Below are 23,516 nucleotides of genomic sequence, written 5' to 3'. Positions count from 1 at the left end.
GCCCAGTTGTGGTCACTTTTTCCGGGTTCAGTGGAGGTGTTCGACCCCGGTCATCCCGCCTGGGTTGAGTTTGTCTTTTTTTAGTCGGCCGGCTTTCGCTGGACGCGCCGCCGACAAACGGCGCCCAACAGCACCCTTGGAGGCGTCCCAAATTGCCAAGGCAATTTATTTCTTTGCGAGCAAAACTCATGCGTGAGTAAGAGGTCATATTGTAATATGAAATTGCTCCGCAGTTGCACACATGCCAGACATTGTTCAGGATTTGTGTCTGCGTTTATGAGTCCTCTCTGTGCTGTAATCTGCTGGAGCTGCCATGGCATTTGGACATATTCTCTCACCAAATGAATATCAGGAGGGGAATGAAGCCCGGGAACGGTTCCTCTTGAAATCCAGCTGTTTCCCTCCAGTCCTCTTCCGTCTTCCATAACAAATGGTCTCTCCGGATTAGAACCCACTACAAACACTTCAGGGATATATTAATCTTCTTTAAGGACCTCATTCAATGGGGTTGAATTAAAAATACACCACACACACGAAACACACGCGCGTGCCGCGCAGCACTGACACAAGTGTTACGTCTCGTGCCAAAACGGATACGTGCCTTGATACAGATGAAGTGCGCCGTGGTATGGGGAAGCGCGTGCGTAAAGCGCCGTGGCGTTACCTAACCCCGTCGTTGTTGCCAACGACCGAGTCAACATCGACGCCGGTGTGCGTTCAGGAATGCCAGGAGGATTGTTTTTCAGCGCCGTGATTTTGCAGCGGTTTTTGGCAGGGAATCAATTGGAAGTTCAAAGCGTCGATCGGCGAGGATAGCCTTGGGGATAGGTTCGTGGAGGAGCTGACACTTCAGGCGTATTATGAAGCCATCATGTCTCATTTGCACAGGGCCCCCGTTTGTAATTTACCCACAATTCAGAGAGCACTCTCTCCTGCTCGGCAGCACAATGGCAGCTCTCTGCTCGCATTGTTCACGCTCATTGGAAGAGACAGTGAGTGAATGAGTCTTGGAGCTCCAGCACTGTGCAGCGCTGTTTGCTGTCATGGTTGTTGCTGTGTTATGGTGGTGGTGGTTCTTGATTTGTCGTTTCCTGCAGTGGTTTCTTTCTTGATTTGGTTTGATGCAGCACAGTTACAGCATCCATTTTCCATGCATGCAGTCCGTCCAAGCGGCTTGTTTACAAGTCACTATAGAGCCGACTTTCGATTGAAACGCCCGACAGATAATAGCCGGGCCCTCGAAACGTTGTGTATGGTCTTGTGTGTGTGAGGGAAGGGGGTGAGGGGGGTGTGGGCGGTGGAGGGGGGGGGAGGAAACCTCTTCAGAGGAAGAAGGACTGGGGTTTTCCACATGCCGCCCAGACCTTCTCACACATGTTGCGTTTGTCTGTGTGCATCTTTGAAGATGCAAATGTGTCAACCACATGTAAGCAACCACCCAGAGAGAAGCCGAGATGCTCAACTGCCTTTCTCACGGCTCTTCAATGGCTGCCAGTGATCTTCCAGCAGCCTGTCTGTGTAAAGTCGAGCAGTTCTTTTTTTTTATGAACAGATACGTTTATGCTGGATATTATTGAATCATTAAATTATCATGTTTTTTTTTTATGATAATTTAAAAAACTCCCCCATTTGTACTTGGCTAATTTCCTTCTAGGGCGTCCTGGTCGTTGCTCCGCCCCCTCCTCTGCTCTACATGTGAAGTCGCTACACACTTCTTTTCACCTGACAGCGAGAAGATTCACCAGCAGGACATAGCATGTCGGAGGATTCCCCCCAGTTCCCCTCCCCCCGAACAGGCGCCCCGACCAACCAGAGGAGGCACTAATGCAGCGACCAGGGCACACATACCCTTAATCCGGCTTCCCACCCGCAGACACAGCCGGAGGTAAACGCGGGGATCGAACCTGCGACCCTCGTGTTGGTAGGCAGGGAATCTACCGCTGCACTACCCAGACGCCCATGCACTTTGTTATTGCACTCAAAAGTCAGTATAAGCACATTAGAAGACGGAAGAGTGGTTGATTGTATAATGTTATTACCTCTCGTATGTCGCAAACTATTATTATACAGTGGATTATTCTAAATTAATTTTAATAGCCAGTGAGCAATTACAAACGAGGCATTTGACTTAGTGCAAGCATGCAGCGCAGCGACCACATCAACAGCAGATCTGTTATTATGTGAATATCTGTGTAATAATCATGATACAAACATGATACATAGAGACCGTTAATTGGCCATTAATATATATCACAAGTTTAAGTGAGTCAGTCAATGGATTCAGAAGTTATTAATGTTCCTACACGTGTTGCATGAAATCCCAGCTAGAATATATTTTCCACATTCCTCCTCAATTAAGAGAATATTTTTAGCTCAAACTAGCCAGCCGGCTTTGACTTGTGCTGTGAGAATGACAGCACATCATAGCTCGGCGTACCCTGGCTGAGGAGGCTGTTCGTAAATTATTAATGTTTCTCTCTTGCACTGTCACCTATCATTGCAATATCCCCTCTGCTCTTGCATTTGAAATGCGGCTCCATCAGCCAGTCCTGCAGTGTGGCAAGTCATGTTCCCGGCTCTCATTTCAATATCTAAAGTGAAAGGTCGGAATGATATATTCAGCCCTGTCGCGGCAAGAGTGACTTACATGCTACCAGTTGAAGATGGGTAGAGTTCGGCGCGGCCCACCCAGCCTGCTGTCAGGGCGCTGATAATGAATCAATCTGTGTGAACGATGTGAAACATTTATAGGTGGCCCCCCCTGCGTGACGGCCAATTAGAGCAGGCTAGTGTGGCCCCTGCCGTCGGAGGCCGGGGGAAGCCCCTCGCGTTGTCATATCAATATTCCTCTGTTGATCTCCAACTGCGACGTGTCCGGCTGCTCTTTCCACACATTCTCATTTGCATTCCCCGGGATGCGTGGGCGATGCCGGGCCCGCTGCCTCTCCAGGCCCGCTGCGTCTCCAGGCCCGCTGCATCTCCAGACCCGCTGCCTCTCCAGGCCCGCTGTGTCTCCACCCCCGCTGCCTCTCCAGACCCGCTGCATCTCCAGGCCGGCTGCATCTCCAGGCCCGCTGCCTCTCCAGACCCGCTGCGTCTCCAGGCCCGCTGCATCTCCAGACCCGCTGCCTCTCCAGGCCCGCTGTGTCTCCACCCCCGCTGCCATCTCCAGGCCCGCTGCATCTCCAGGCCCGCTGCCTCTCCAGGCCCACTGCGTCTCCAGGCCCGCTGCATCTCCAGGCCTGCTGCGTCTCCAGGCCCACTGCCTCTCCAGGCCCGCTGCGTCTCCAGGCTCGCTGCATCTCCAGGCCAGCTGCATCTCCAGGCCCGCTGCCTCTCCAGGCCCGCTGCGTCTCCAGGCCCGCTGCGTCTCCAGGCCAGCTGCATCTCCAGGCCCGCTACGTCTCCACCTTGTTTCTTGGACCTACTGTTGCCTCTCTCTCTCTCTCTTTTTGAGAGAGAGAGGGAAAGGTTTCTTTATTCCTGGCATGCCAGAGAAGGACCCTCTGAGGATTACATTGGTTAAGCCCTTATCACTCCAGGAAATTCACTGCCTGCTTAAAAAAGTGGTCGGACTAGAAAATCAAGGGGGAAGTGTTATTCTCTTTAAGTTTCTCCCTATTCCCATGGAAAGTTATTACGGGTTTGAAGAAAAGTCATTTTTTTTTGGCACTGAACTTTTCTCGTAACTGAATTTCATATTTCACCTCTCCCTCTCTCTCTCTCTCTCTCTCCCTCTCTCTCTCTCTCTCTCTCTCTTTCCAGGCGGCTGGTGGAATTTTAGAAGTGGAAAATGTGAAGGCAGGTGCTTGAGAGAAGGAGAGAGAGAGAGAAAGAGAAGGAGAGAGAGAGAGGGAGAGGGAGACTCGGGGAGAGCTGTGCTCACTGGGAAGCCATGTTCAACATCCAGGGGAAATGTTTGTTATTCTAATGCGATACCACCATGGTAACAGCTTTTAGAGACTCCCAGGGCTTTGTGCCGAGTATATGCAAGCTTTCATCAATCTCCCCCCCTAATTTCTTTGGGGATTAACTAATATAATCAGTGCTTTCTCCAAGTCGTCACCTGCTTATCGACATGGAGACCGCGCTGAAATTGAGCAGAGCACGCTCCTGTCGGATGCGGCTAAAGCGATACTGTACATAGAGCCGCTAATTTACATCGCAAGTTCAAGCAAGTCAGTGAATGAATTTGCGGGGTTATTACCGTTCCTTTTGTGCGAATGCTCCAGTGTTGCGTGACATCCCAGGCAGAATAGCTGACATTTTGCACATACCTACCTTAAATCCCTGCCACTGAGACCAAAGCACTTTTGCGAGCGTTTTGCTCAGTCTTATACCTTTCAGATAGAGGTAATGAATTACGTTATTTTCACTTTTTAATACCTTTGCAGGGATTAAAAAGGCAATAGAGTGAACTAATTTACAAGGCCGGGGGAAAAAAGAGAAACCTGTCGGATGAGGAGCCCTCGTCGTGTTTAAAAGGCTCCAATAACTCGTAAGCCCTTCTCAGTTTTATACCTTTTCTCTCTCCTCTCTGCAGATTTGCTTAAGTGGCTTATGTGAATTGCAATTGCCACATTGAAGCCGGGAATATACAGAAATACATTTCCTCCCCGGCCGTGACCGGCTAACAGCGCATTGAACTGGTGCGTGCGGTGATGGAGTGGTTTCACACACAGCGCTGTTAGCGCTCCACTCGCTGCACTGTGGGAGTATAGCCTGACCTAAAGCTCAGCCCCCTAGCCGGAGCAGCCTTCCATCAAACTCACACACACACACACACACGCACGCACACACACACACACACACACACACACACACACACACACACACACACACACACACACACACACTGCTCTCTTATCTACTGGCATTTCTGTCTGATACAAATAGCCAAGCCATGATATAGTTGGCTACATGTCATATCTGACATTGTAGTATGCTCTATATCTCCCCCCCCCCCTCCCCCCTCCCGTGAAATATAATGCTTTTAACTTACCAGCTTTTGGCTTGGCTATTTTTTCCAGCTGTAGCGGAGACAGTGAGCGGTGGTGTTTGCTCGTCTTGGCTAAATGCCAGAGGCTCTTTCTGATATAATCCCCACCATCGATCAGACTTTGTTTACTCTAACGTGGTTTCGCTCCCCTCCAGCAATTAGGAGCCAACCTTCCACCTCCTTCCCCCTCAGAGCAGCTTTATACGTTTATTTCTTTCCTTAAGTGCTAATTCTTCATGTTGCGGGTAAGCTCTGAGAAGTGTGGGCGTATATTAAGTCATGGATACTCTTCAAGCAGAGAGTGACATATTGCACGTGAAATTTAAAAAAGTTTCTCTTCATATTTCTTTGCTTATTGATTTCACGAAGTCTTTGAAGAGGAGTCCTCTAGTATAATAATAATAGTTCTTATTATTATTACTACTACTACTACTACTACTATTTTTTTTATTGTCATCTTATTGTTGCTATTGCTGCTGCTATTGTTATTACACAATAATGTTAATTATATAAAATATAAAACACAGGCATTATTCTTTAGCCGTCCCTGTTACGATCATGCCTCAGCTAAATAGCATGTCATTTCACAAAACACTACTTAAACTTATGGGGTCTGACGGACCGAGTTTCAAGAATGAAGACCCAGTCACGTCACCATATATCACCCCATCCTCCATAGCCAATCAGCCCATGACATCCGTCAAAACATTGGTGATGTCATACTTGCTGCTGTGATGTCATCTGTGATGTCTGCTGAGGCAATCACCGAAGAGGACGCGTGCAGTATCTATAGCCGTGGTTATCACGGATTGTTCACCTCAGTGGCTGGTCATATGTTGGGCTGATCGTCTTCTCTGTAGCTGTGTTTCGCTATTTCTCCCATTCTCCTATCGTCCGCGGCTTTGCTTTCATCCCGTTCTTAAGTGGCCAGTAATTTGTAGGTTCACTCAGCATTGATCATCACTCTCAGCATGTCCATGTCGGGTTTTGAAGATGAGCAAGAGGAACTCGTGCATGAAGAACGTCCACCAACGTCTTCTTGACTCCTGAAGAATTCCCTACAGGTGGGGGATTCTCTATCCTAGTCTGAGCTGATGCCCTCCTCTCTCACCACAAGAGGAGCGACATCTTATCATGGAGTCATTACGCCAAAATCAGTTGCCATGCCATTGGTGAATAAAGCTTGCTGGTTAAATTTGACCCACTGGTCTCTCATGATTGAAATCCCGGTCCGAGGTAAAGTAACTGTTGTACTGTCTTGTCCTAATGTCTGTATGTTCTAACACGTCCTTTTTGTAATGTCTTAGTGCACCAATCAAAAAGAAAACAGAAGAGTCCTCCAATCACGGAGAACTGGCAGGCGCTCTCTCTGGAGGGAAGGCCCGCGTGGAACTCCACAGCCCATGTGTTTCATTGAGGATGCTGCACTTATGGACCTCAAGTACTATGAAATTGGAGAGAAATGTTGATATGGAAGTTGAGGATGGCTCTCCTGGCCGTCTGAGAGCCACTTGTCATGATACACATGCAGGCAAGAAAGTGATTGGTCTTTGGCTAAAGAGGTTTACCATCCATACAGATAGGAGACCATTTTGGCTATAGTCTCTCATGCCAGTCTATCTCTTCCACAATCTTCGAATGGTGAAAGTTCCATGGTATTCTACCAATCACGAATCTCGGAAACATAACCGAGGCATTTGATTGGGGGAAATGAGCGGATATCCCGGCTTATTTTGACCGGATATCCTTCCTTATTTTATTTTACTAACTTTTTTTTTGTTCAAAGTTTTTTTATTCGTTTTCTCTATATCATACAAAATTCAAAATACAGATTTAAATACACTTGACACTTTTAAACAAAAACCCATCCCACGAGAACCCCTAGCCTATTACACCACATACATCATGTCATACATTGCAGTATATCAGTACACAAAGACACATAAAAGAAAAAGAAAAGAAAGAGGGGGAAAAAAATCACAACAACAACAACAAAAACAGATTAATGAAAATAAATATGAGAGGGGGGGGGGGTAAATATATACATTTGAAATTCTTGAAGCGTCCATTTTCTCTACCTGGTCCACCGGCCACCGTCAGCATGAGTGTGTTGTGGCCGCATGCATGTGTTGTGGTGTTCGTGTGACAATAAAAGACGGGGCTTGTCCCGTTACGAGAGAGAGACTGGCTGCCAGATGGTATAAAAGTCGAGAGCTTATTTTACTAACTTTGAGACCTGCCGAAGCACAATGCTAGGTAGGCGGGAGCATGTGCACATTGCGAGAGCCAACGCGTCCTTCTGAGAGACTCATTTGGTTCTATTGATACTAGTGTTGTGTCATCGCAAACACAGTGGTGAGCAGTTTGTGGGCCTAGTAGACATTGTCCTGGTGTATCATCTTGTCCTACATAGAAGTAATATGAACACTAGTGCGCCGCACTGGCAATGTTTACATCGTTTTTTATTGTTACGACGAGGAAAGGATCACAATGTTTTTGATTAGTTTTCATTTTAAATTTACAACTCATCCTGTTTCTTGTACTTTTGGCAGACTTCCACGACGCCTACAAGCAAAATCGTTTTTGTCTATGTTTTGTTTTTTGTTAGAAAGATTTGTATTTCCTGGTTGCACTTAAATCTATCTTGATTCCAAGATGCCGAGCCCCAGTGGACGAGGCTCTTAGTACAGCAGTGATCAGAGAAAGAAAGAGTCCAGTGAAGAACAGCTCTTTCACAATAACTCACAGAGAGATTGGTGAATGACTTTAACTCACAGAGAGATTGGTGAATGACTTTAACTCACAGAGAGATTGGTGAATGACTTTAACTCACACAGAGATTGGTGAATGACTTTAACTCACACAGAGATTTGTGAATGACTTTAACTCACACAGAGATTGGTGAATGACTTTAACTCACACAGAGATTGGTGAATGACTTTAATTCACACAGAGATTGGTGAATGACTTTAATTCACACAGAGATTGGTGAATGACTTTAACTCACAGAGAGATTGGTGAATGACTTTAACTCACACAGAGATTGGTGAATGACTTTAACTCACACAGAGATTGGTGAATGACTTTAACTCACACAGAGATTGGTGAATGACTTTAACTCACACAGAGATTGGTGAATGACTTTAATTCACACAGAGATTGGTGAATGACTTTAATTCACACAGAGATTGGTGAATGACTTTAACTCACAGAGAGATTGGTGAATGACTTTAACTCACAGAGAGATTGGTGAATGACTTTGACTCACACAGAGATTGGTGAATGACTTTAACTCACAGAGAGATTAGTGAATGACTTTAACTCACAGAGAGATTGGTGAATGACTTTGACTCACAGAGAGATTGGTGAATGACTTTAACTCACACAGAGATTGGTGAATGACTTTAACTCACAGAGAGATTAGTGAATGACTTTAACTCACAGAGAGATTGGTGAATGACTTTGACTCACAGAGAGATTGGTGAATGACTTTAACTCACACAGAGATTGGTGAATGACTTTAACTCACACAGAGAGATTGGTGAATGACTTTAACTCACAGAGAGATTGGTGAATGACTTTAACTCACACAGAGATTGGTGAATGACTTTAACTCACACAGAGATTGGTGAATGACTTTAATTCACAGAGAGATTTGTGAATGACTTTAATTCACACAGAGATTGGTGAATGACTTTAATTCACACAGAGATTGGTGAATGACTTTAACTCACACAGAGATTGGTGAATGACTTTAACTCACACAGAGATTGGTGAATGACTTTAACTCACAGAGAGATTGGTGAATGACTTTAACTCACACAGAGATTGATGAATGACTTTAACTCACACAGAGATTGGTGAATGACTTTAACTCACAGAGAGATTGGTGAATGACTTTAACTCACAGAGAGATTGGTGAATGACTTTAACTCACACAGAGATTGGTGAATGACTTTAACTCACACAGAGATTGGTGAATGACTTTAACTCACACAGAGATTGATGAATGACTTTAACTCACACAGAGATTGGTGAATGACTTTAACTCACACAGAGATTGGTGAATGACTTTAACTCACACAGAGATTGGTGAATGACTTTAACTCACAGAGAGATTGGTGAATGACTTTAACTCACAGAGAGATTGGTGAATGAGAGAGATTGGTGAATGACTTTTTTTCAGCTGTGTTATCTTTTAAAAGTTGAAAGACGCTGCAGCGTCTTACAGCCTCTGCCATTTTATTTCTTTGATCACTCAGATTTTGAAGTCCCACTGTGGTTTCTCCATCAGCTGGGATTAGCCATGTGCAGTGAGGAAAGTGCCTCCTCCCTCCACCCCATTTTCTGCCCAATTGTACTTGCCCAATTCCCTCTTCTATTGTCCCTGTCGTTGCTCCACCCCCTCTGCCGATCTGGAAGAGTTGTAGACTAGCACATGCTCCCTCCGATACATGTGCAGTCGCCAACCGCTTTCTTCTCACCTGGCAAGGAGGAGTTTCACTGGCAGGACCTAGCATGTGGGAGGATCACGCTATTCCCCCCAGTTCCCCTCCCCCCTAAACAGCCAGGGAGGCACTAGTGCAGTGACCAGGACACATACCCCTAAATCCGGCTTCCCACCCGCAGACACGGCCAATTGTGCCTGTATGGACGCCCGACCAAGCCGGAGGTAACACGGGCGGGGGCTCGAACCTGCGACCCTCGTGTTGGTAGGCAGAGAATCTAGCGCTGCACTACCCAGACGCCCTTTTGGACAGAAACCGGCCCCTTCTCTTAAACAACAACGACTGCGGCGGCAACAACATCCTGATTTGAATCCAGATCCCGTGGAAAGAGATGATGCTTGCATCGATATGAGTGGTGAACTGTCTGGCTCTGTGTTTCTGCCCCATGCTCTTCCTCACCGTGTGTTTACATCATCTGTGTGTGCACTCAATATATCTCCTCCCTCACGCTGAAGCAAACAAAGACGATCGCAGTCGACTCCTAGTGTCATCACAGCGCAGGGGAGAGAAAAACACAGGGAATAAATAAAGGAACTCTTAACGTTTACTGGCCTTGGTGGTATTTCTTACGAGTAGTCATTTTATAGAGCATGTCATTTTTTGTCTGCACAATTGCACAGTGGATTGGGTTTGCTTGATTTCATTTAGGACCTCCAGTTTCAAGGAAACTGCGCTAAGGGTATGAAAGTTCACACTTCTTGCCTCGAGGCAATTGATTTTTCCCCAACTTGATTTTAGTGGTGTACCAATACCAGGATTGAGTATTAGTTCTGTTTGGGACCAGTGGAATCTCAAGGTTTGTAAGAACTATGAGTGCAACACTATTTAATATTGCTGATATGTTGTCAGCGGTTACAAAATTGCGTGGGGAAATCCATTTGATTATATTGACACTTACAAAGTCTGTAAAATATGTCTGCCGTTTTAAAGTCTGTAAAATCTTAACAGTGTCGTTTTTCCCCCCAGAATTATCCATAGACTAAAATAAAATATCGTGTTAATATCCAGAAAATGACTCATATCGTCCATTCGTACCCGACAAGTAATCATGCTGAAAATGAGTATTAAAATGATATTGTGGTTTGTACTTTGGAAAGCTGCTGCAGTCGTCTACGACTCTCGCTCTACTCATTTCAAATTCTAATTTGGCGATTAGGCGAAAAGCTGTTGATAGCTGTTTGTGTTTTCATCCGGGGCCATCATATTACAGTTGCAATTAGATGATTTTTTAAACAGGCATGAATAATTGAGCGTTGTCTCCTCGCCATGTGCTCTCCTGTTTTCACACAGTCACAAGTTATTAATAGACTGAGTTGAAGCAGGCCCGTGTCCTCTACTCCAAACAGTGGGTACACAGCAGCGCCTGCATTGAGACAAACAGTGGGTACACAGCAGCGCCTGCATTGAGACAAACAGTGGGTACACAGCAGCGCCTGCATTGAGACAAACAGTGGGTACACAGCAGCGCCTGCATTGAGACAAACAGTGGGTACACAGCAGCGCCTGCATTGAGACAAACAGTGGGTACACAGCAGCGCCTGCATTGAGACAAACAGTGGGTACACAGCAGCGCCTGCATTGAGACAAACAGTGGGTACACAGCAGCGCCTGCATTGAGACAAACAGTGGGTACACAGCAGCGCCTGCATTGAGACAAACAGTGGGTACACAGCAGCGCCTGCATTGAGACAAACAGTGGGTACACAGCAGCGCCTGCATTGAGACAAACAGTGGGTACACAGCAGCGCCTGCGTTGAGACAAACAGTGGGTACACAGCAGCGCCTGCGTTGAGACAAACAGTGGGTACACAGCAGCGCCTGCGTTGAGAGGGGCGCTCCCTTTGCTTCTCATGCTGCTTAAAGTCCAGCTGAACCCATTTTAGTTCAAATACCTGGGTATTCAGTAGAGCTGCACAATTAATCGTATTTTCATCGTCGTCGCAATATGAACATGCGCAATAAACACATCGCAAAGACTGCCTGAAACGCAATGAATAACAAAAGTGGTTTTATTTACATGCGTCATGCATTCCCACTCAGCCACTGATCATTTTTGTCTTGTGTTGTAAATCCAGCGTACACCTTTCCCTTGCAACAGTGCACTCCGCCCCTCTGCCAAAGCCCAAACACGCTGTGTGTAGTTTCAGCTAGACTAGAGTCAGTGTGTATTTCATTTCTTTATTCAGTGGCTATAGGCTATGTTTGGGATCTATGTTAGCATTATTAAAGCAGAAAGACATAGGAACTGTATAGCTAATATGCATACTTTAAAGCAGCTACGAGCAACTTTTTCGATTGTTATTAAACAGTATAAATTTAATATCAATGCATCACATCTTACCTCTAATAGTCGACGAGACCAACGCAGAGTAGTCTCGCTTGAACCCCGAGTGAATCGGCCAGTGTTAGTCTGTCTGTAGCCAGGGCAGATCAGGAAGTGAAATGAAACGGTTTGCAGCAGCCACTTCGGCCATAACCACAAAATAACTTCCAAAAAACCTGTTAGAATATAACGAGAGATGTTCCCGAGAGTATGCGTGGCGTTCACATTGTTTATGTTATGTTGCTAGGCAGCGCAAACGGCGTAGGCAGGCAGCTGCGTTTCACTTCCGGGTTTCACTTCCGCGTTTCACTTCCGGGTGTAGCCGGGCCGGCGGTAGGAGAGAGAGAGAGAGAGCCCCCTGTTGATGCGAGTTTAGACAGACACAGACTTAATAATCACCTAAGGGAGCAATCTCCGATTGACACGGCTTTGGTCTCAGCTACTATTATAGGTAAGATGTGATGCATCAATATTGTAATTATACTGTTTAATAACAATCGAAAAAGTTGCTCGTAGCTGCTTTAATATTTGTTTATTTATCGCAAGTCGTATCGTCATCGCTATATTGAACATTATAAAACGGCTCTCTCAAATCAAGCAATCTGATTGGTTCACAGCCATTGTATAAATCCAATAACCCACTCCAATAACCCATGGCCATGGGTTATTGGTTGCCATGGCAACTCTCTTACTAAAAGCCTTTGGTTACCTCAAAAAAAACAAATGGCGGAGACAGCTGTCAGATCCTTGTGAACCGATCTTCGCTTATAACTTTACTAATACTTCGCAGAAAATTATGTTTTGTACAAGAATAGACGCGGGCTAATGTCTTCTTTGCAAAAAAACGGCTGTTAACCCCGCATTTAACCCCGTAACGTTAGTTGGTGTCGGGCTTTGCAGAAAGCACTCAGCTTCTCAGCAAGCGGTGAGAATGCAGCGCTGTGCTCGAGCTGCGTGTGGGGCTTTCCAGAAAGCTCTCAGCTTCTCAGCAAGCGCCAGGATTGGCCAATGTCAACTTCAGTCTCCAGAACGATCCAATCAAATCACCCGCACATTCTTGCGGTCCCGCCTTACAGTAGTGTTTCAACTGACTCTATCAGAATGCCATGCCAGTCGGACTTATAGTATTGTAACAGCCCACTCCCGGGACCGTTAAGTGAGGAGGAGAAGAGGCAATACTTGGTACAGTCTTTATTCACGGTTCACACTCATAGCTCCTAGCTACACACACACAGCTCCTAGCTACACACACGTCCAGTCGGCTTCCTCGTATCTTCAGACTGGCTCCCCACCCGAGACCGGAAGTCCCCTACACACTGGCTGGTCCGCTGCCTTCACGTAACGTCGTAATCGCCACCGACATGTCAAACTCTGGGTCGCTACAGTATTATTATTATTATTATATTATCATACTTGGAAACCGTTTTATAAAAGCAATATAGCACTCGAGCAGCGTGTGTTGTGGCATATATCCCGCTGATCAGCTGCGGCCTCGTGGGATAACAGCTGATCAGCGGGATATATTTGCCACAACACACTGGCTCTCATGCTATATTGCTTAAATGTTATCGCACATCGCAGATTTTCCTCATATCGTGCAGGCCTAGTATTCAGTGCAGCTATTTATTAATGTATGCCAAAACAAATCACAAAAATCGAATTTCTTTAGTTTTTCCACACTTTTTCACACCAAAGGTTCATTTTTCAAGATTTCATTCATAACAGTCATCTACAGTTTGCTGACGTCACATAGTACTATCAAATTTCTACCCCATTTCAACCAATCATATCACGACCGATCACGACATGGCAGCTGTCAATCAATCTTTATTTCAGGATAATTTTCTCCTCCAAATGAAGGAGAAAATGGCACGGAGTGTCTGTATTCTGGTAGAATTTCTAGCCCATAAACTAACTACTAACTTGGCCAATTGTATGTAACAAAATAAAGCAAACGGTAATGTCTAAATTTAACTGGCTCGTTAAACTCGCATTCCAGGATAACGTTAGTTAACGTTGTTAAGGCCGAACTCTCGCGTAGCTCCACTAACCTCGCGTCACCTGGCTCTTCCCGAGGTGAGCGCCGCAAGACGCTGAATCCCCACTCGATTTGGGGGGCGGAACACGGCAACACGCCAGGATTGGCAAAAGATAAAAATCCAGTCCGCAGAATTGTCCAATCAAATCATCGACATGCTACTATGGCCCGCCTCTCAGCCTGTCATCTCAGACAAGTTATGTTTTTCAGTCTGAAACGTGACTCCGACCCACGCGCCACTTGGGCTCCGTTGGGTTCATTTGGTCTTTAAATGCACTCTGGCAGATGGAGGGTATTTGGAGGGAGAGCGCGCTCTCTTGCCAGTTCCTCCGACTTTTCAACGGGGAGAAATATGTATCAAATTAACTCTAAGCAACAGGGCCTCCGAGCACCCTGCCCTTGTCTTCTCAGCAATCAGAGCTTTGTTATTTTAGTCTTTCAACCAAGACCAAATTTGATTCAATGGCTTCAGCAATTACCTGCAATTTTCCAACCTGCTGCGCTAGCCCCTCACCGGAGTGACTTGCGAACAGTGAGAGATTGTCTCGTCGGCGCCCCCGTCCTGGCGTTTACGTTAAGTGCGCTAATTCATTGACATCCACGGAGTGGCACATTTGGAAATGTTCACTTCTGTGCGACGACGGCGTTGGGGAATGTCTGACGAGATTTGGTTTCTGTCTGCGGCGCAACCTCTGCGGTTACCAAGCCGTTGAAACTGGAAACCCCCGCTCGGCAGTGTAGGCACCCCAACGTTGAACCCCTGCTTTATACATCTGACCCATATATTAATATGTCCTTTCAAGCCCATTCAGCAGAGACAAGTCTGAAGTCTCAACATCTGTTTCCACATAGGTGTGTTTTGCAGACTTTTACTCCATTTTCCATCAACCCCCACCAACGCTTCTTCCATTCCCCCATCCTGTACTGATGTAGTGTAGGAACGGCAGGAGCTCCAACTTGACTCCAGAAATATGTGTGCGTGTCTGTGTGTGTGTGTGTGTGTGTGTGTGTGTGTGTGTGTGTGTGTGTGTGTGTGTGTTCGCGTGTGTGTGCGTGCGTGCGTGCGTGCCTGCCTGCCTGCCTGCCTGCCTGCGTGTGTGTGTGTGTGTGTGTGTGTGTGTGTGTGTGTGCGTGTGTGCATGCGTGCGTGCCTGCCTGCCTGCCTGCCTGCCTGCGTGTGTGTGTGTGTGTGTGTGTGTGTGTGCTTGTATAGCTATCTTAGTGAGGACCAATTTGCATTTTATACCTGCAGGAAGTAGAGACACTTTTTAGCCGGTCCTCACTTTCTCAAACACCTTCAAAGAGCTTGTTTGAAGGTTAAGACTTGGTTTTAAGCATAGTTTTAAGGGTTAGGTTGGACTTGGGTTTAGGTTAAGGTAAGGGTTAGGCATTTAGTTGTGATGGTGAAGTTTAGGGTTAGGGACTAGGGAATGCATTATGTCAATGAATGTCCTCGCTAAGATAGCTGTACTGTACATGCTGTACTTGCACGCACGTGTGTGTGCGTGCAAGTGTGTGTGTGTGTGCCCGTGTGTGTGTGTGTGTGTGCACGTGTGTGCGTGTGTGGTTGTGTGTGGTTGTGTCAGAGTGATGTTTCCCCTTCAGAGGTACTGAAGGAGAGAGAACTGCTCGCACTAAAATGCTAATTAAGTGCAGTGTGGCAGACAAGGACACTTGAGAGTGTATGCATTAGCGAGTTTTAACTCCCTGCAAACCAAACGGTTTGTTCCTGCTTAAGCTCCCAGTCAAACAAGGCAAAACACAAGTCAACCAAGGTGTAAGATCAACTTACTGCCGGGGAACATGAACGTCTGTGTGTGCTTTATTCTGCTCCTTTTTCATAAGCAACATAATAGTTTTAGGAGAGGAGGAGAAAAGCATCTCTACTTGACTTGATCCCCCCCCCCCCCCTTCCCATCTCTTTACGGGGGTAACAACATATGGTATCTGTAACGGAGAGCCAGTTTGTGCTATGCACCGAATTATTTTGTGGATTAGTATTGGCATTTAAATGCTCTTGGCTTGAAATCTTGTCTGTTTTAGATCTTAAGTACATTCCTTGGCATGGCGTCTCCCTCTCAGGCTGGCCTCTTAGCCTGGCCAACACATTTTTTTGAAACTGTGGAGCTTGACAGGAGAGCAAAAGCCAGCCATCTGAGCAGACCCCGACGCTGATCTCAAATTACCGTGAGTGAGATCCCCGCTTAAATCACACCCGATTCTTTCTTAACGTTGTGATGCCAGCAACATTTTTACCTCACGCTTGGGTCAAATCACAATTTTTCTTCTTTTTTTTTTAAAATCCGTGCGAGTAGTTTGCTCCATTACTTTTATGCCGTGCAGGCAGCTAAGGTTAATGTAATTATGTTCTCTGATGGCCGTACAAATTGCAGGCTGGCCGTGTGACACACACTCCCCTGAAGTGTTCTGCGCTCGGCTCGTAATGCCTTGTTTTATCCACGCTCATTAGGGTGACCTTGGCCAGGTATGTTTGGTTACCGCCACGACCTTCTAGGTGCATCTCTATGTTTCATATGGGCCGCGGGAGACCTTCGCAACATCGGGGGGAAAATATCTGCTACTTTAGGAAATGGAGTAATTTTTAAACCAGAGATAGTAGTCATAGTGTAGCAGTAAGTAATGTTTCTGCCCAGTTGTTAAATCCAGCGTTTGTGGCACATTTATGTTGCCCGGGAGACTCTGGCTGACATGATACCCCCTTCCCTCTCCTGCGAGTGGCCTTTAAAAGCACAGCCTCCCTTAGTTTCCAGTGCAGTTGGCCTCCCTCCAGCTCCTTCACAAGAAGTGGATGAATTCCTAGATGTCTGATAAGGTTCACCAGAACATGATTCTTAATGTTAGAGAGAGGAGACGAAGAAGAGGAAGAGGCAGATGCTATCAGTGCGGTCGGATCGCCTTGCAGTCAGATCAAACATTCTAAAAGTGCCGGGGAGGAATGCTGAATCACGCTGCGAGTCGTCGTCGTCACGCCCCCCCAAAGTCCATTTGTTATCTTGTTCTTTTTGGCTTAATTGAACTTGTTTCTAAATGAAACCAACTGGCCATTCTGATGCAAACAAAACATTGTTAGCGCGGCGAAAAAATCCCGCTGGCTTTGTAGCTTAGCACATGCATTTTCTTTTGAAACCATTTGGGAGGAAAAGAGAATGCAGCATTTGCGTGTATATCCCTCATTTGTGTGTGTATCCCTTTAAGACCGCGAACCGCGTCGACGCGGTTCGCGGTCTTAAAGGGATACACACACACAAATGCTGCATCAGGTATCAATGGGTTAAAAGAGTCCCTCTCCTGCATCTTTGTACCCAAAAAAAAAAAAGTACCCACTCAAGGCACTTTGTGGCACCATTATTCACTTCCCTGTGTTTGTCCTCTCTTTCTCCTATCTAGCGAGCCAGAGACTGACACTGATTCCTGCGCTCTCTCCTCATGTGTGAAGGTCTGTTTAGATGTGTGTGTTTGTGTCGAACACAGCAGGCCCTTGGATATAGGAGGGGGGGGGAGTCGAATACATGTTGGCAACAGCAGCGTAGCGTGCCAGAGGTGTCTTGATGGAGACGGAGTCACACTGGGCTAACGAAGCTCCAAACCTCGCCTATCGATCCACCTCGCCGCGGCGCTTCACAGAGATAAGCGAGGAGGGGAACAGTGTGTGGCATCACGCGCGCTCTGATCTGTGTGACATCTAATTCTGTGTAATGAACCCTCCCCGCCAGAGATCATGACGGGGGGGCGCGCTGTCTATGGTAATGACAGGGAGGGCATGGCCGGGCCAGCCTTTGAACCGCTGTGATAGAAACCGCCTGGGCTTTCCAGGCAACGAGGAAATTAGCTCCCTCGCTAAAGGAGCCGTGATGAGCGCATTTTGATGGAATCCAGTCGAAATGTAGTGGTCATATTTACACTTTGCAACCAGGCGGCCATCGTTTGTAGCCCCTCCCCCTTTCCTCTGAGTAATGGGACGTGTCAAACAAAAGGCGTCATGATCCAGTGTTGTAGACACGCCCCCCCCCCCCCCCCCCCCGTACCCGGGCTGAATTAAAATAGACCGGGGGGGGGGGGGGAAGCGTTTCCTTTTCCATGACCACCTCTGGTGGCGCAAATGAAAATGCCCTTCCCAAAATAGATCATTTCTACCCTTCAGATGTCCACTTTTATTTTAAGCCCAGTGACACCATGCCATCCATCACACCCGGCTTCTCAGATGTGAGGAGCCCCCGGGAAAAACAGCCACACAATGCAGAGAAAGTGTGACTGCTGCTTTCAGACTGGAGTGAGACCTCTATGGTTAGACGGCCACACATTTCATCTCAGACATAGCATTTAGACATTCTCTTTGTGTGAGTAAAGTGGAAGTCATTTCTCGTTTAGGGTAAACACTGAAAATGGATGTGTTTTGCTTCCAACTCTTTCCCTCAAATTGCCGGGCCGACACGGCCAAGCATTGCTGCGCATTATTGGTTGCCAGGAAAAAGCCTTTCTGAACACTTGATTCAATGTTTTGGCTGGATGGAAATTGTATGAAGTGTACCCAGCACTTTGATCATGCTGACCTGGAAATGTGATCGTCACCCGACTTCACAAGGCTCTCTGACACCTGGGAAACTGGATCTGCTCTTCTTGATACATGATCTGCACCGCAGCACTAAAGACTTAACTTCTCCTATTTCTTAGTCCGCATTGAGACTAAAGTCCTGTCGGCAACTGGGATCTCGCATGGCCCAGACTCCTGCCTTTTCCCACAAGCCACTGGGGCTCGCAATCTTTGGAGTCTACTAGAAAAGACAATCCTGCATTATTTTATGAACAGGATTCTTTAAGCTTTTCTGTTGCTTAAAACACAGAAACAAAAACCTTTTAATATATATATATATATATATATTATTATATATATTATTATTATATAAAAGAAAATACAAGATTTTTAGAAACTACAAGATAAAAGCATCTGCCTACCACTAACTGCGGAGACCCAGGTTCAATTCCCGGCAGCGGTACTTCCGGCTTGGTCAAACGTTCCTATAGAGACAATTGGCCGTGTCTGTGGGTGGGAAGCCGGTGGGCGGGGTATGTGTCCTGGTCGCTGCACTAGCCCCTCCTCTGGTCGGTCTGTTTGGCTGGGGAAGGGAACTGGGGGGGAATAGCACTACGTACTGCCGGTGAAACACCTCGCCTCTCAGGTGAAAAGACGCGACTACACCTGTACGGCTCTACCCCGATCGGCAGAGGGGGTGGAGCAATGACCGGGACAGCAGGAGGAATTGGCCAAGTACAATTATGGAGAAAATGGGAAAAACAAGAGAAAACTTGATTAACCCATTGATACCTGATGCAGCATTTGTGTGTGTATCCCTTTAAGCCCGCGAACCGCGTCATATGTGGTTCGCGTATGGGATTAAAGGGATACACACACAAATGAGGGATATACACGCAAATGCTGCATCAGGTATCAATGGGTTAAAAAAATAAAAATAAAAAATAAAAATTGAGAAACATACTGAGAACACTTCAGTGCCTTGAAGGGAAAACAATGCCTTGAGTTAAGTCCATAAGTAATCGAGTGGTTAATCTTACTAAAAAACTAGATATACCATACTCTACATGAATGCATACAATTGACCCAGAAATCATCTAAAGGGGTTTGGATTCTGGTTCACAGTTTAGAGTTCTGTGCAATCTAATGCCACGGCGTTGGCAGGGAACGTGACGTTTTAGAGCGAAATGACACGGAGCCAGTGTGCGATTAGAGAGGCACGGCTTTTAAAGTTCACCAGCCCTTCAGGATATTTGATCGAGCCGTGGGCCCTTTGATCAGCGCCAACATTATGGTAACCATGACAGTTTATTTCCAACTACAAAAAGACCATTTGTGTCAGAAAACAATCTTCCCCTCCTCTGACACACTGGCACACGGCAAAAGAAAAATGTCAGGGTCAATGATGGGCCATTAGCCCGGAGTGGGTTCCTTTTGTGTTGGCGGACCCATTCAGAACACCTTTGGTCTAACAACAGATGGTACCATAACACAGTCAGCAACCCCCTCCCCTGCACTGACCCAAGTCCTAAACTTCAAGACGTCCCCCCCCCCCCGAAAACCCCCACACACATGCCCATCATCACGCAGTGCTGTCAAGTCCTGAGAAGGTTAGCGAGTTGAAAGACGCTATTTAATGTGTAATAAAGTATTCAGCCACTTGGCACCGCTGAGTTGTAATGCCTTGTACATTTGATTGACTACACGGTCACCCTCCACTCGCCGCTATTATCGCCCATTCTTTTGCGTGAAGGTCGCTCTTCCATTGCTGCAAATGTCATACGTGTTTTAATGAGAAGTGCACTGTTGCCCACAATGGAAGCTTTTCAGCCAGATTAAATGTATCACCATGCAGAAACTTCTTCTCCCCCCACCTCCTCCCCGCGACGCCGCCGACGCGACCGCTTTCCCCCGGCCCCTATTGTGACACAGTGGTTTTATAGAGAAGCTTGTTGCTGAAAAACAAGGTTAAGAAGATCAGTATCAAAGGAGGAGTGTTTTTGTGCGGTTTGCAGGAGAGTCTCGCTTCAGGTTTCAACCTGAAACACAAAGGTGTTTTCTTACCTGATTTGTATTCATTCACACAAAGAGTGGACCTGCCTCTCTTGTTTCCAAGTAAGGAGAGTCCAGACAAGACTTTTGTTCCCCCGATCATCGGATACGTGCATGTTGCTTCCTCCAGTACAAGCCTTGGAGCGCGGCCACAAGCTTTGTCCTGGATGCATTTTTTCCTGCCTTTTTCCTCTTTCTTTGTTGCACTGTGTATGTTCCAAGAAACCATGTCAGATAAATGCTTTAAGAGAGCTACTGCTGGTTGTTTTTCTTCTTCTTCTTCTTCTCCTCAGATGTGTTATTTTAATAATACCGTGCCTCGTCACCCTAAAATTGCCTTGTCAGAAATCCAAAAGCCACAAATTAGCAGTTTTGAAGTCTCTTAGCACCAAAGGGAGGCCCTGTTAGTTGAGTCCATTCTGGCCCAGTCAGGCCCACAGACGATGCTGTCTGTGCACCGGTGCTGTGGGGGAGATGGTCCTTATTGTGTTTGGTTAAAACACTGAGAACATTATGCGAGTGAATATAATTCTCTTTGTTTTTTCCAGGGTTTTTTCCTGACCGTGTCCCCGGAGTCCATCCTGAAGGTGGCTAAGCACGCGTCCGACAACAACAAAGTCTTCTGCATGAACCTCTCGGCACCGTTCATCAGCCAGTTCTTTAAGGAGCCTTTGATGAAGGTCATGCCCTACGTCGACATCTTGTTTGGCAACGAGACGGTAAGTGAAACAGGACGTTTGACAGGGGGCCTCTAGGAGAGATCTACTCTGTCCACTACGTTCAGAACACATTGTTCTGCTTTAGGTGTGGGTCTGTCTTGTGTGTGCATGTGACTACATCTCAAAGATCTTATCCTCTCACCTTGTTGAGTCCGTCCACTCTCACTCCTCTCCACTCTTCCCCCAGTAGCCATTTAACTTTTCACTTAGCCACTGTCCCATAAAGAGATGGATCAGAATTAGCCCGGTAATAATCATTCATCTTAATCGCGTCAGCGTCTCATGCCAGTTAATCTATTGATTGTTCTGGCTCCGTGTGGAAGCGAGTGGTGGGCTGGAGGTCGAGCTGTGGTCACGGGCTGCGGTGCTGCTGGGAAGTCTCCTCTGACGGGGCCGCCCCGACTTCGGAGGTACCGCCCCGACAAACGGCACCTTTGGGGGGGGGGGGGGGGGGGGGGCTGGGCTTTGTATAGATGGAGAGGGGGTGGTGAGGGCTGCGGGGCATGTATCTGGACTGAACTCACCTCCCTGCTGCTAAAGCTACTAAACAGAGACTTTCTTGGGGTTGGAGATGGGCTCCACAGACCACGATAGAATTGGAAGAAACGGCTTCAGCATTTGAGGATTTATTGCTGTTGCTGACTTCAGCTTATCCCCTCTTTTCCTTTCTCTCCCTCCATAAGCTCCACAAGACCTCCCTTTTGCATATGCACCACTCTCTCTCCCCATCTCTCTCTCTCTCTCTTCCCCCCACTCTCTCTCTGTCTGTCTCTCCCCCCCCCTCCCTCTCTCTCCCTCTCTCTCTCTCTCTCTCTCTCCCCCTCTCTCTCTCCCCCCCCCACTCTCTCTCTGTCTGTCTCTCTCTCCCCCTCCCTCTCTCTCTCTCTCTCTCCCTCTCCCTCTCTCTCTCCCTCTCTCTCTCTCTCCCCCCACCTCTCCCTCTCTCTCTCTCCTAATTGCCGTGAGGAGTGAGTTGTGTCTCCTCCAGCAGGGTGTAGGTACATTTTGCAGACGTGATGTATTTTTCGGGTGGGTGGCACTGTGACTGTTTGCTTAAGAAGTTTGCTCACACCTCCCGTCATTACAGTTTAATGACGAGGGATAATTACAACGTGCGTTTGTTGAAGGAGATTATCTCTGTGAGACTCTGTCGGGGCTTGCTCCCCGGGATCGGAGCTCGTTAGGAGCGGCAAAGTAACAGATTCCGTTGGAAATCTGAGCGTATATATTCGCGCGCTAAGCCCTTCGTCTCCCAGCGGCGAGGTCCTCCGGGGGCCCTGCAGGACTGTTTTCAGTCCGTTTGGTCCCGCGTCGGACCGCCGCGAGGGTGCGACCACTGCTCATACAGTGGAGCCGCGGACCTCCCGCTGTGCGCTAGCCAGACAAGTTTGACGGTCATGCTGCGGTGGGTGCATGGTGTGAGTGACAGGCAACAGGGCTGACTCATCCATGGTCAACCCCCCACCCACGCATCACCCACCCACCCCCTCCCACCCACCCACCCACCCACCCCCACCCCCGCTTTCGCTCCAACCGCCCCCCTCCACCACTACCACTACCACCCCCCCTCCAGTGATGGATCAGCCTCCGCCCGTGATGCTTTCATAACAAGTCACTGACAGTCAGGATCACACAGACTGACTCCCGTAGCCTTGTAGAATATGCCATGAGGGAAGGCTAATGTGTCTGTCTGTCTCTGTCTCTGTCTTCCTCTGTCTCTGTCTTCCTCTGTCTCTTTCTCTGTCTCTGTGTTCCTCTGTATCTGTCTTCCTCTGTCTCTGTCTTCCTCTCTCTCTGTCTCTGTCTCTGTCTTCCTCTGTCTCTGTCTCTGTCTTCCTCTGTCTCTCTCTGTCTCTGTCTCTGTCTTCCTCTGTCTCTGTCTCTGTCTTCCTCTGTCTGTCTCTGTCTCTGTCTCTGTCTTCCGCTGTCTCTTTCTCTGTCTCTGTGTTCCTCTGTCTCTGTGTTCCTCAGTCTCTGTCTTCCTCTGTCTCTGTCTTCCTCTGTCTCTCTCTGTCTCTGTCTCTGTCTTCCTCTGTCTCTGTCTCTGTCTTCCTCTGTCTGTCTCTGTCTCTGTCTTCCTCTGTCTGTCTCTGTCTCTGTCTTCCTCTGTCTCTGTCTTCCTCTGTCTCTTTCTCTGTCTCTGTGTTCCTCTGTCTCTGTCTGTCTCTGTCTCTGTCTTCCTCTGCCTCAGTCAGGATGGACCAAGCCTCTGTTTTGAGCCGTCACCACCTCCGTGCAGCGGAGAGAATCGTGTTCACACAGCTTTATTCAAATCTGATCTTTTCAAAATGACTAATCATCATTTTGGGGGTGAGATTGAAATCC

General features: G+C 47.2%; 1 protein-coding gene across 1 annotated transcript in view; it reads left to right on the top strand.

The window, feature by feature from the left end:
* adkb (adenosine kinase b) overlaps nt 1-23,516 on the top strand; it is a 136,384-nt gene that overhangs the window by 80,859 nt on the left and 32,009 nt on the right. The window contains exon 6 of the mRNA XM_083634681.1: nt 21,021-21,191. Coding sequence (XP_083490807.1) covers nt 21,021-21,191 — 171 coding nt within the window. The remainder of the gene's footprint in view (nt 1-21,020; nt 21,192-23,516) is intronic.

Source organism: Poromitra crassiceps, assembly GCF_964638095.1.
Source record: "Poromitra crassiceps genome assembly, chromosome: 4".
Taxonomy (NCBI): domain Eukaryota; kingdom Metazoa; phylum Chordata; class Actinopteri; order Beryciformes; family Melamphaidae; genus Poromitra; species Poromitra crassiceps.
The sequence above is the reverse complement of the archived record's forward strand: the minus strand, read 5'-3'. Positions and strand labels throughout refer to the sequence as shown.